Genomic DNA, 14,880 nt, shown 5'->3' on the forward strand with positions numbered 1-14,880 from the left:
AGTATCTGTTAAACACCTCCAGTGGAAAGTATGTGACACAAATCTAGGAAAGTATTTTTATTTTATCCCTACTTATTTTTTTATGAAACACATTTGACTGCTTTGTAGTTCTGTTATAAAAAATTTTTGATATATCCACTGTGTTAGTAGTTGACTTAATCTTAGCTTATAATTTTAAGAATAGGGTAGTGAGTGAGTGAAGTTGCTCAGTCGTGTCTGACTCTTTGCAACCCCATGGAATGTAGCCTACCAGGCTCCTCCATCCATGGGATTTTCCAGGCAAGAATACTGGAGTGGGTTGCCATTTCCTTCTCCAGGAGATCTTCCCGACCCAGGGATTGAACCTGGGTCTCCTGCATTGTCGGCAGACACTTTACTGTCTGAGCCACCAGGGAAGTCCCTAAGAATAGGGTAGGAAATGTTCTTATCTAGTCTCTAGCACCACAGCCTGTGTTACCATTGTTTCCAGAGGCTCCACATGTACACTGTTTATATAAGTGGCAGTATTCTTACTTCTGGATTCTTAAACACAGATTTTTTGGATATCCACAATATCTCCTCAGATACAGAGTATCACTCCAGATTTGAAAGACATTTCTGATGCTTTTTCATAACTCTAAAGCAATTACTATTTTTGTTTGCATTTTCTAGGTTTGAAGAAAAGGCCCAAATGGATCCCCTTAGTGCTCTGAAATATTTACAAAATGATCTTTATATAACTGTGGATCATTCAGACCCAGAAGAGACTAAAGAGGTAAAGGCGATAATAAACTTCAGAGATTGAACTTTTTTTAAAAAGTTTCTAACTTACATTTGTTGACTTTGTTCTTGAGTGTTTAAAGGGAAGTGAGGAATATATGATAACACTAATAAATATCTTAAAAATGGTATGGAGCAGATGAAATAGAAATCGAATAGACATATTTCTATTTAATAATGTAAGATTCAAGTCAGAAACCTGTGATCCATTCAGAAAAGAATTCTCAGGTATGAAGTTGTAACTTAGACATTAGTGTTTGTATTGGGAAGGAAATAGAAAATTTTACTTCTACCATAGTTCTATGCTTCTTTTACTTAAGAGTTATGTAATGTTCAGTATAAACTTTTTCTGTTGGTACTCCAAAATTCCTTAAAAGAAGCAGGAAAACTCTCCTTTAGTATAAGAGAGTGAAAAGAGATTGGTAGGAATAACATCTTTGCTGGCTTGATACTTAGTTATATGAATGTTGTAGCACTACAGTTTTACCATAGGCCTCAAGCTTTGTTTATCAGTAGCCCCTAAGCTTGAGAAATTAGTAACAGATCATCACTTTTTGGTTTTCTCTTTTGATACATAACATGGGACGGAAGCAACTGTTTGTAAGAATATTCTTAGGGTGTATCTGCTTATCCCCACTGTGTGAATACACCTGCCATGAGTTTCATGGTCTTACTAACGTTTGTTCCTGCTACCTTCTAAGACTCCTTTTGTCACTTGTTCCTTTCACCAGCTATTCTTGTTCGTGCTTCATCTAACAACATCTGAACTGCAATCCATTTACCTTCACTCTCAGAATTGGTGATTATATGTGGTTCCATTCCTCTTATTTCCCTGTTAGCTGTTGCAGTGCTTTGGCTTTGTAATAGCAACATCATACAGTGTTTTTCTCTGTTCAGCATTGACACAGATTTCAGATTTAGTGTTGAATAACTTTCAGGCACCAGGTTCATTGTACTTTCAGACAGAAGAGCCTGCATGTTCTTGGCACCAAAACAAAAAAATATTCTTTCATAGTTGCCTACAATGAAAATAAGCCCCAATTCTCTTACTCAGTATTGGTTATAGCCGTTCAGTAGGTGGAGGATCAGCAAAACATAATTTAAAACCCCCTGAAGAAAGATGATGGCATCTACTCCCAACACTTCATGGCAAGCAGAAGGGGAAAAAGTGGAAGCAGTGACAGATTTTATTTTCTTGGGCTCCAAAGTCAGTGCAGTGACTGCAGCCATGAAATTAAAAGCCTCTTGCTCCTTGGAAGAAAGCTATGGCCAACCTAGACAGGGTGTTAAAAAGCAGAGACATCACTTTGCCAGCAAAGGTCCATATAGTCAAAGCTATGGTTTTTCCCTAGTCATGTCCAGATATGAGAGTTGGACCATAAAGAAGGCTGAGTGCTGAAGAAATTACACTTTCAAATTGTGGTGTTGGAGAAGACTCTTGAGAGTCCCTTAGATTGCACGGAGATCAAACCAGTCAATCCTAAGGGAAGTCAACCCGGAATATTCATTGGAAGGACTGATACTGAATCTGCAGCTCCAATAATTTGACCACCTGATGTAAAGAGGCAACTTATTGGAAAATCCCCTAATGCTTGGAGAGACTGAAGGCAAAAGGAGAAGAGGGAGGCAGAGGATGAGATGGTTAAATAGCATCACTGACTCAATGGACTTGAATTTGAACAAACTCTGGGAGATGGTGGAGGACAGGGAAGCCTGACGTGCTGCAGTCTGTGAGGTTGCAAAGAGTCAGGCATAATTTAGCTACAACAACAATCATGATTTTGCCAAGTAGCAGAATATATTTAGAATAATCTGTTATGGATTATATTAATAAGCTGAAGATAGTTGGGAAAAGTGCATTATTGTTCATTTTGTTAGACTTGTGTGTTTGAGAGATAAATGGATTTTCTTGTGTTTTCACCATAGTCTGTCTAAAATGGCTATAATCTGGGAACATTCATTTTTCTCCTATTTTTTCAAACCAAACCAAACCAAAACAAAATACTATGAAGTAAATAATTTCAGCTGTGTGAGCTGCAAGTAGGCCAAAGAAAACAGACAGTTTGTTCTTAAAGCTAAGCTAATGGGAAAAACCAGGACAGGGAGGTATCTCAAGTTCAAATAGTCATATTAAGAATTTTGATGGTGAGTTTCTCTTTTCCTGAAGACTATCAAATTATGATTTTGTATGCCACAGACTTCCATTCTATTTCTTAAAAGCTTTGAGTTGTTGAGTAGAAGTTAGGAAAAAGTGATGTTATTCTTGTTATTCATGTATGTGTCAGCATCAGAATCACTTTAGAAACTTTTTCAAAACCATACCCACACTCGAGGATTCTTCTCTGTCTGCTCTTTTATAATGGAAAACTGAAAACACATCTAAAACATTGAGAATTGCTGATCTGTAAGTTTATTATTTTGTTTAAAAATGTGTGGCCAGATTTTATTCGGGGAAAGAAGTCCCTTGGTGACAGCTCCAGTATGTATATGTACTTACAGTATTTGTTAGTGGGGCGTATAGATCTTCGCTTTTCCTTGTAAGAAGTCATTCCCCTTATTGAAAAAGGCCTATACTGCTGTTCATTTTCTGTAGTAGCTTGGTTTTGTTTTCTGTGTATGTTTTACAAAATGTTAAATGATTTTATCATCAATTGGCTTCCCTGATAGTTCAGTTGGTAAAAAATACTCCTGCAGTGCTAGAGACCCCAGTTCGATTCCTGGGTTGGGAAGATCCACTGGAGAAGGAAGGGATAGACTACCCACTCCAGTATTCTTGGGCTTCCCTGGTGGCTCAGCTGGTAAAGAATCCACCTGCAATGCAGGAGACCTAGGTTCAATTCCTGAGTTGGGAAGGTCTCCTGGAGAGAGGAAAGGCTACCCACTCCAGTATTCTGGGCTAGAGAATTCCATGGACTGTATACTCCATGGGGTCGCAAAGAGTTGGACATGACTGAGTGACTTTCACTTTCAAAAATGGTTTTTAGATTTTTCTCCCCCTTTTTTGGATCATCATTGTGCCTGTTAGTGGGGAACTGCTGGTAGACTGTCAACTATGTACCAAATAATGGTTCTTTGCTTTCTTCAGTCTCCAGAATGTGGATTCTAAATTGGTGATGAGATTATAATAATGTTTATGAAAATTACATTATTTTTTCTAGAAAAGGGCCAAGAAAAGGTTGCCTAAAACTGATTCTACCATTTTTAGAGAGAGTTCTATAATAAGAAGAAACGAGAAAAACAAGTTTTCAGGCAGTTTTGCACATTTTGTATTAATTATCTTTCTACTGAGCTTCTGAAGTACTGGTGTCATTTATTTAACAGATGTGTAGAGTCTCTACAGTATGCCAGGCATAAGAGAGACACCAGTGAACCAAACAAGATACTTTTGCCCAGGAGATACTTACAAGCTAGTGGGGAGGAACAATAAACATATTAAATAAACAAATATGGTGCATTAGAATTTGATAAGGATTATAGGAAAGTTAAACAATTAAAAATATAAAGGGTAAGAATTGGACAGTTGCGGCTATTAAATAGAGTAATCATAGTAGACCTCATTTAGAAATCAGATGTGCATAGAAAGTTGAAGAATTATGAGGGAGTGATCTAAGTAGATAATTTGGGGAAGGTAATTCCTAGCAAAAGGAAGGCTAGAACAAAGACCTTGGGATGAGACTATTTGGCTTAGTTTAGAATATCAAGGAGACATCCCTTATGGCTGGAATAGAGAGGTAAGGAGACAGAGTAATTAGAGGTGAGGTCAGACAGGTAAGAGCAGCTATTGGCAGAACAGATTACAAATAACTTTGTAAGTCATTGTTAGAACTTTGGTTTTTACACTGAATAGGGAGCCAGATCAGGGTATTGTGCATGCAGAGGCGTGATATAATCTGCTTTATGTGTTAATTAGGTCACACTGATTACTATATTGAAAATAGACTAAAAAGGAACACAGATGGAGGCAAAGAGAGCTCTGAGGGAGGTGTATAAATCTAAGCAAGGGGGATTAGATTGCTCAGACCAAAATAGTAGTGATAGAAATGATGAGTAAAATAGCTTTGATTCTCAATATATTTTAAAGGTTGAACCAGCGAAATTTTATGATTGGATGTAGGGTTGAAAGAAATGACTCTAGAGTATTGAGCCTGAAAAACTAAAGGGTAGAGTTACTGTCAGATGAAATGAGAAGGTGGAGACTTCTGACTGGAATTGGGAGTTTAATTTTTCATGTGTTCAGTTCAGGATGCCTATGAAATAGCCTACTTGAGATGTTGAGGTGATAGTTGGATATTCAAGTCTGGAGTTGCAGGGAGAGGTCTGACTTTATTCAGATTGTATACTACTACTTGGTACCTGTTAAAACTGTAGGCCAGTACATATCAGCGCTACTTATTTAATTGAATAGCGAAAATAACAGTTTTCTCCCCCCACCCCCACATCTACATAGAACCTATGAAGTTTATCTTTGAAGTTAGAAAAGAGGAACAAATTAATCCCAAATAAGTATTTAGAATATAGGAAATTAGTAAAATGGGAAATAATAAAAAAATGTAAAAAGTGAAAGGTTGGTTCTTTGAAAAAGTAGCTAAAATTAGTCAATCTCTAGCAAGACTTATCAAGAAAAGAAAAAATGAAAACACAGATTATCAACATCACAGATGAAAAGGGGAAATCATTACAAGCCTCTGTACAATAAAAGCATATTACAGAAATATTATAAACAACTTGTCAACAAATTCAACAACTTGATGAAATGAACAAATTTCTTTAAAGATACAACTTACAAAAACAAGAAGAATTAGAAAATATTAAGGAACTCCATATCAATTAGAGGTTGAATTTATAATTGAAAACTTTCCAAAAGAGGAAATCCTAGGGCTAGATGGTTATATCAGTAAATTCTATCAACACTTTAAGGAAGAAAAAATGCCAGTTTGGTATAGATTCTTAGATATCGGAAGAAGACAAAACAGTTTCTAAATCCTTTTGGGAAGCAGCTTAACTCTGGTATGAAAACTCAAAAGAGACATTAGAAGCAAAGAAATATTGCAAACCAATACCCCTTGTAAATTTAGATACAAAATTCTTAAGAACGTTTTAGCCACTTGAATCCAGCAATATGAAAAAGCTAGTGCACGATGGCCAAGAGGGGGTTTATGCTAGAGTACAAGGTTGTTTTAACTTTTAAAAATCTGTCACTGTATTTCACCACATTGGCAGAATGAAAGAGGAAAACCATAGATCATCTCAATAAGTGAAGAAAGCATCTGACAGAATGCAAAACCCATTCATTATAAAAATTCTTAACAAACTGGGAATAAAAAAAATATCATAAGTCTCATAAAGGGCATCTATGAAAAATATACAGCTAGTGCCATGCTTCATTATAAAACGTTAAACCCTTTCCGTTAAGATTATGACAAGGAAAAGATGTCTGCTGTCAACACCTCTATTCAGCATTGTGCCAGAAGTACTAGCTAGTGCCATAAGAAAAAGAAAGAAGCAGCATATAGATTTAAAAGGAGCAAGTAAAACCATTTGCATCTTTAGATGACATTATTGTGTACATAGAAAACATCATGCAATCTACAAAAGATATACTAAGATAATTGAATTCAACAAGGTTACAGAATACAAGGCCAATAGAATTAAAAAGCAGTTCCAATTTTATACTAGCAATGAGCACTTAGAAAATGAAATATTTACTCTCTCTCTATTCTGCCTTTTCACTTTAGTTCCTCATTGCTTTTTTCTCTCTTATCTATAAAAAAGAACCTGGCATCCAGACCCTGATAAGATGAGTATTTTGAGGTGCTAACCTGCCATCTTCTTGGTCAGATGGCTTTCCAAATAAAGTCATTTTCCTTGCTTTAAAAAAAAAAGAAAATTTTAAATTTAAAATTTTTGTATTAATATCATAATCAAATATACAGAAGTAAGTTATTAAAAGAAATTAAACAACACCTGAATAAATGGAGAAATAAATCACATGGTTTGAAAGACTGTAAAAGTGTTGAGATGTCCATTCTCCCCAAATTGGTTACTGCAGTTTCTGTCAGTATCCCAACTTATTCTAAAATTCAGTGGAAATGTGAAGACTCTGGACTAGCTAAAAGAATCTTGAAAAAAAAGGTTGGAGGTCTCATACTTACTACCTGATTTCAGGGCTCTGTATAGAGGCATAGTAATCACGGGGGTATGGTATTGTCTTAAGGATAGAGAAATAGATCAAAAGAACAGAATAGAATTCAGAAATAGACTCATGCAGTCAGTTGATTTTTTTTTTTTTTAACCAAACACCAAGTTCAATAGGGAAAAGAAAGTCTTTTTAACAAATTATGCTAAATAGATGGATATCTCAACCCCTGTTTCACTCTTAACACAAAAATTAAGATGGATTATGGATCTAAATATAAAACCCAAAATAGTCCATCCTTAAGAAGAAAACAGATTATCTTCACCACCTTGGGATAAGCAAAGCTTTCTTGGATATGACGTAAAAGGCACTAATCATAAAGAGAAAATTTGACAAATTGAACTTCAACACAATTAAAGTTTCTACTCATTAAAAGACATTACCAAAAATTTTTTTTAAAGAGAGAGAGAGAGAAGGGAATTCCCTGGTGGTCCAGTGGTTGGGACTTTCCACTTTCACGGTAGAGCGCCTGGGTTCGATCCCTGGCTGAGGGAACTCAGATCCCAGAAGCTTAACGGTGCAGTAAAAAAAAAATAGATAAGGCACAGACCAGATAATATTTGTAGTAGATATGTCTGACAGAATACTGACATCCAAAATATATGAAGAAGTTTCATATATTTTTAACTCGTCCTTTTATACGCCTTTATGGGGAAACAGTGGAAACAGTGTCAGACTTTATTTCTTTGGGCTCCAAAATCACTGCAGATGGTGACTGCAGCCATGAAATTAAAAGATGCTTACTCCTTGGAAGGAAAGTTATGACCAACCTAGATAGCATATTCAAAAGCAGAGACATTCCTTTGCCAACAAAGGTCCGTCTAGTCAAGGCTATGGTTTTTCCTGTGGTCATGTATGGATGTGGGAGTTGGACTGTGAAGAAGGCTGAGTGCCGAAGAATTGATGCTTTTGAACTGTGGTGTTGGAGAAGACTCTTGAGAGTCCCTTGGACTGCAAGGAGATCCAACCAGTCCATTCTGAAGGAGATGAGCCCTGGGATTTCTTTGGAGGGAATGATGCTGAAGCTGAAACTCCAGTTCTTTGGCCACCTCATGGGAAGAGTTGACTCATTGGAAAAGACTCTGATGCTGGGAGGGATTGGGGGCAGGAGGAGAAGGGGACAACAGAGGATGAAATGGCTGGATGGCATCACTGACTCGATGGACATGAGTCTGAGTGAACTCCGGGAGTTGGTGATGGACAGGGAGGCCTGGCGTGCTGCGATTCATGGGGTCGCAAAGAGTCGGACACGACTGAGCGACTGAACTGAACTGAACTCCCCCTCTAACTCTTGCTTAGTTGCTTCTGGATTATTTGTCCAGTTTCTTACATTCAAAGGATGATTAATCAGGTGACTGATACCGAAATTTTAAAGGCTACAAGTGTGTGAAATTGATCCTGAAGAATCAGTGGCATCAGTGGCTCAAACTTTGCAAAGTGTCACGTAACTCTGTTGAGATTCTGTTTATTTGACTTTTACCTGACCTGTTTTCCAGGATCCTCATTCAAGATAAATATAAATAGTTCTCCTAAATTTTTCTCTTATGTGCTTAGTCACTCAGTCATGTCTGACTCTAACCCCATGGACTGTAGTCCACCAGGCTCCTCTGCCCTTAGGGATTCTCCAAGGCAAGAATACTGGAGTGGGTTGCCATGCCCTCCTCCAAGGGATCTTCCCAACCCAGGCATCAAACCCAAGTCTCCTGCACTGCAGGCAGATTCTTTACCGTCCGAGACACCAGGGAAGCCTAAATTTTTCTTTACCAATTTGTTAAAGTACCCCGATGGAATAGTTTTGTCTTATTTTATTTTGTCGTCATTCAGCTACATTGTCTGATTTAAACTGACTAACTAATCTGAGAATCTAATCAACACTTACAACATTTTTTCACTTTGAACCTTTAAAATTATATAATTATATAACACTACAATTATACATACCATGGAATACCAGTCTAAGTTGTAATTTATATTATGTATAAGCCATCCCTAAAGTTCAGTAACTGTATTTTGGGCATCAATCTCTCTATGATAGATTCCCAAATAAGTAATTTTCTTTTTCTTTTAATCAAAGTATGCTGCTGCTGCTACTCAGTCGCTTCAGTCGTGTCCGACTCTGTGCAACCCCAAAGACGGCAGCCCACCAGGCTTCCCGTCCCTGGGATTCTCCAGGCAAGAACACTGGAGTGGGTTGCCATTTCCTTCTCCAATGCATGAAAGTGAAAAGTGAAAGTGAAGTCGCTCAGTCGTGTCTGACTCTAGCGACCCCATGGACTGCAGCCTACCAGGCTCCTCCGTCCATGGGATTTTCTAGGCAAAAGTACTGGAGTGGGGTGCCATTGCCTTTTCCATAATCAAAGTATAGTTGATTTATAATATTATATTAGTTTCAGATGTATAACATAGTGATTCAGTATTTTTACAGATTATGCTCCATTTAAATTTATTGTTAGATACTGGCTATATTCCCTGTACTGTTTAATATGTCTTTGTGTCTAGTTTTTTATATATAGTAGTTTGTACCTCTTAATCTTACCCTTGTTTTGCCCCTACCCTTTCTATGTTCCCATTGGTAATCACTAGTTTGTTCTGTTTGTGAGTCCGTTTCTCTTTTGTTTTATTCATTCATTTATTTTTTAGTTTCTATATGTAAATGTTGACATCCAGTATTATTGTTCTCTGTCTGACTTATTTCACTTAGCATAACACCTTCCAGATCCATCCATGTTGTTGCAAATGGCAGAATTTTGTTCTTTTTTATTGCTGAGTAGTATTCCAGTGTGTAGGGGGTTGTGGGTGTAGATGTGTGTATACATACCACATTTTTATCCATGCATCTGTTGATGGACAGTTAGGTTGCTTCCATATCGGGCTATTGTAAATAATGGTACTATGAAACATCAGAGTGTATGTATCTTTTCAAATTAATGTTTTCAGTTTCTTTGGATATATGTACTCAGGAGTGAAATTGTTGGATCACATAGTAGCAGTAATTTTTTATTTCAGTTGACCTCTTGTTCCTTAGGAGCCTGGTGGGCTGCAGTCTAGGGGATTCCAACAGAATCAGACACGACTGAACACAGTACTAGGGACTAAATTGTTCCTTAACAAGTATATAATATATTTTTAAAATAAAATAATTCCAGGACTTAGTCTAGTATCTTGAAAAATGATAAGAGAGTCCAGTAAAAAAAATTAGCATGTTCTTTAATCTAAATACGATGTTCTTCTTTCCGCTATTTGGTGGTGAATCAGTTTGGTTCAGTTCAGTCGCTCAGTCGTGTCCGACTCTTTGTAACCCCATGGACTGTAGCATGCTGGGCTTCCCTGTCCATCAACAACTCTCAGAGCTTACTCAAGCTCATGTCCATTGAGTTGGTGATGCCATCCAACAATCGCATCCTCTGTTGTCCCCTTCTCCCGCCTTCAGTCTTTCTGTTTGGTAAATAGACCCAAGCAATACATATGGACAGACATCCAGTAACTAAATGGTTGAAATTATAGGAATTTTTTTTCTCCAGTGTGCTTACCTAGCTTGGAGAAGGAAATGGCAACTTACTCCAGTATCATTGCCTAGGAAAACCCATGGATTGGAGGAGCCTGGCAGGCTACAGTCCATGGGGTCGCAAAGAGTTGGACACGACTGAGTGACTGGCACTGCACTACCTAGCTAAGCTAATTTGCTTTCTTTTTTTCCCCACAGTTTCAGCTCCTAGCTTCAGCTCTATTTAAATCTGGTTCAGATTTCACAGCTTTAGGTAAGTATTGCAGTGTACTTTACCTGGCCATATGCCCTAGCATTGGGGAGGTTTGATTTTGATTTCTTCAAAATGAAACATTAGATGAGATGTCATCCAAACAAATGAAACAGATCTCAAAGTAACATGCAAAAAATTCTTGATAACTGGCATCAGTTCCCAGTTCATGGGTCAGCTTGCAGTTCCTGTTATACCAGTCGCTGGGTTATTATGCAAATAGACGGCACAGAAGCCTGGTCAAATAGTTTGTGTACCATTGTTTTGGAATGCAGACTGTATTACTGATATACTTACCATGAGTTAACATTCCACCACAGAGCGAGAGGACCGCTATAAAACGTAACTTCAGAAGGTTCTTCTAAAAATTTACATAATTGTTTACCACCATTCCACACACTGAAAGGCTATTTAAGAAGGAATTCCCTGGAGGTCCAGTGGTTAAGAATCTGCCTTGCAATGCAAGGGACATGGATTCGATCCCTGGTCCAGGAAGATTCCACATGCTACGGGGCAGCTAAGCCCACGCACCACAACTGCTGGGCCTGCACTCTCGAACCCTCACTCTACGACGAGAAGCTACCGCAAGCAGAAGCCTGTGCACTGCAGTGAAGAGTAGCCCTGGCTCGCCCAACTAGAGAAGACCCACACACGCACAGCAACAAAGACCCAGCACAGCCATAAATAAACAAACTAGTTTTAAAAATTTTTTTAAGTGTATTCAGGTTGTTAGGAGTCTCAACCCTGAGATAGAGTCTAGTTATAGGCATTATTTTAGAAAGTTCATGCCCTTTTGAATTATATCTTTTGAAATGGATTTAGTGATAGAAAACTGGGAGCCTGGCACATAGATATTCAGTTTGAGTGAATGTGTGCCTTGTTATGTATGGATACCGCAGCCCAGAGCCATTATTTTTATTTTAATGGTGGATAGCACTAAAATGTCTCTGGCTGACTTATATTTAGCCTTTAGAACAAGAATTTCTTGGCAGTCATTTAAATATATTAAACTGTTGTCAGCAAATATTTTACCTTTAGCTTAACTCTTTTCTTTGCTCTATTCACTGTCAGCTAATATATTTTGTCAGGAACAGTTTGTCTTACTTGGATTCTAAACAGACCTTATCTAGATAGACTGAGATCAGTACAGACACAACAGAAATAAATACAAAAAGGGAAATGTTCTGTGGAGTTTTGTTTCCTACCTTGTCTGAAGGGAAGCAATGTAGTAGTTAAGAGGGAAGAGTGTAGTATAGTGGTTAAGGGTCAGAATCTAGGTTTAGATATCAGCTTTGCCACTTGCTAATTTTAAAAATGACTTTGAACAAGTCACCTTTCTAATCATTAATCATTAATTTCTTCATCTGTAAAATGGAGGTAAGCAGAGTAGTGACCTCAGGTTGTTAAGAGAATTAAGTATTCTTGAAAACAGCAAAATGAAATGCTTAGTAAGTGTTCTATTTAGAGTACCACTTCTGTTACCTGCCTTATAAATGTAAGCTTTGTAACATTGGTGAATTTGAATAAGGAGTAAATTCAGGCTATATGCCAATTTTCATAAGGAGAAATTTGACATTTGTTTTAAAAAGTCTTTTTCATAAGGTTTCAGGCCTATTTAGAGTTCCTAGTTCTTCTCGTTCATTTTCTGATTGATTTACCTTCACTCCACTTAGAATTTAAATCTAGTGGGTTATTTTTTTTTAATGTATGGATGTGTACACTTTTCATGTATAAATAACTATTTCATTTTCTAAATTATGTTTCCCCCAAAATTGGCTCAACTAAAATTTCTGACTTCTTCAGAATTCATCCAGTTTATCTTAACCTCTTAGAATTAAAAATTATTTGCTAATATTATTTGTAATTTAAAAATTTAGAAAGATGGAAAATGGTTTACAAACTGCTGGCATTGTCTTAGTCTTGAAAAATGACTGACTTCGGAGAAAAATAAACTTCGAGGTTCTTTAGCTTAGGCTGCTGTGGCTATGGCTGTGGACACTTTGAAGCTTGACTTCTGACTTTTAGCTAATTTTAAAAGCATATTTTCAGCAAGGTATGTTTTAAGAACATGAAAGTTAAAATCAGTACAGCCTTTTTGTCCTGTCACTACCATTTATGTAGTAATGATCCTGTTGCTGAGTTTCCTGGTGCCCCACACATTTTAAAGGTTTTTTTTTTTTTTTTTTAATATTCAGGTTGTCTTTGAACAACTTCCCTCAATCTCTGTCTCCTTCCTTCAAGTGTGACCACTTGCATTTGGCAGATCTTTACACACAGGCATACAGATAGAGTTGATTCCCACAATTCACAATAATATTCTATACAGTTACCTGTAACCCTGAATTTGTTTAATACTGACGCATTGCTCCTATGGAAAATACCAGAGTTAGGGTCCTGCAAGCCTCTTGTCACAGAATTTTTTCAACTAATTAATATATAATGTTGTTTTGTTACAGCAGGAACATACCTTACTTACATATTTATGTTGTTGATTCATTAACATTGAACTCATGCCAGTGGCACTGTATCTCACCCTGAGCAAAGCTTATCTAATGTGTATTTTCTTCATAAAGCACATCACAGCCTTCTTGCACTTAGGAACACTAGCCATCACTTCAGCACCTCACTTGGGGGCCATTTTAAGCAGTGAAGTCACCAACAGAAAACACAAACTGCGAAGAACATGACACCAAGTAGATGGTGAGAAGAGCACTTGTTTATAGTCTGAGAGGGGAAACAAATGGGCAGGGCACTAACTAGTTTGACCTCAGTTGAGAACGTATATTTACATGTGGCCGCTGAGATTTTTTTGCCACTTGGTGCCAATCACTGTCTGTGATTGACCACAAAAGTGGCACAATACCGATTTAGGGATTACAAATTTAGCAGGTAGACAAATGCACAATATGAAATCTGTGAATAATGAGGATCAACTGTATACGTGTACACACACACATACAGATGTTTGGTTTTATGTGTTCTGGTTCTATTTATTATGTAATATAAAAATGTGTATTCTCCACATAACTCTTTAAAATTTAACAATGTGGCTTGGAGATGCTTATGTGAAACTATACTAGATTTATTGTATTTGTAAGTGATACACAATGTCCCATAATAGGGATCTACCATAATTTAACCATTCATCTAATGATAGTGTAAATTTCACGTTCCTTATTGGTAAATGGTGAATAAAAATAAAAGATAGGTTTTCTATTTAATAAGTACTCAAATACTTGATAAAAATAAATAAATGAGCTTTAGAGTTAGACAGACATGGATTCACACTCCATTCTCTTTCCTTTCCAACTGTGATACGTTATTGAATGACTGAATCTCTCTCAAGTGTCTCATCTGAAATTGGAGTTTATGGTAACTGCTTCATATGATTTTTGTGACAGTGAAATGTGGTCATACATGAAGAACCCAGCAGGTAGTAGGAGACTCAGTGTTTATATCCTTCCCTCCTACATCATTTGATCTCATGAAAATGATATTATAATTACTACCACAGAATCAATGTCCTCTCTTAAAAATACAATATACCACAACATTTTTTTATACCACAACATTTTTACAAATAAAACAAAGGTGGTAAATGCCCTGAAGTTGAATGTGAACAGAAACAAACATGTTTATCAAATTTGTGACATAATCAGACAATAGGGGAAAAAAGAGAATTAAGTCTTTTAAGTACAGCTTAAACTGTATACTGTCAGTGAAGTATATTCTAAAGATAGCAAAAGCAAGGAAATCTTGAATTTTGCTGGTACTGATTTGGGTATAGTAATTCTGGAACTTCTTTTGTGTGTGTTTTAGGTTGAGCAAATGAATACATATGATGATATTGCTGAGAGAGATGGTTTCCCTAGTAGGAGAAAGGAGATATAAATATGGAATGAAATAAGGAGAGGAAGAATCCCGTGAGGTTCCTTAAAAAATATTAGCAGTAAAAGCATGGAATAATAATTTTATTCTTTTTAAAAGAGATATGTGTATTATATGTGTACATATATATAAGTCCTAGAAACAGCACCACTGATCTTGGTTTGTAAAAATCATTTGCCACTAAAAGAAATTAGAGCTGTTAGGGAAAATGATAGATTCCAAAGCTGTGTAAAGATAAGCTTGGAGATCCTACTGTGCCAGAAAGCGAGGAGGTACTCAAAA

General features: G+C 36.9%; 1 protein-coding gene across 8 annotated transcripts in view; it reads left to right on the forward strand.

Annotated features, from left to right (window-relative positions):
* Positions 1-14,880, forward strand: part of MKLN1 (muskelin 1) — a 392,319-nt gene that overhangs the window by 366,512 nt on the left and 10,927 nt on the right. For all 8 annotated transcript variants that reach the window (XM_005902205.2, XM_070369015.1, XM_070369017.1 and 5 more), the window contains 2 exons: positions 652-754; positions 10,659-10,713. In XM_005902205.2, coding sequence (XP_005902267.2) covers positions 652-754; positions 10,659-10,713 — 158 coding nt within the window. The remainder of the gene's footprint in view (positions 1-651; positions 755-10,658; positions 10,714-14,880) is intronic.

Source organism: Bos mutus, chromosome 4, assembly GCF_027580195.1.
Source record: "Bos mutus isolate GX-2022 chromosome 4, NWIPB_WYAK_1.1, whole genome shotgun sequence".
Classification (NCBI taxonomy): Eukaryota; Metazoa; Chordata; class Mammalia; order Artiodactyla; family Bovidae; genus Bos; species Bos mutus.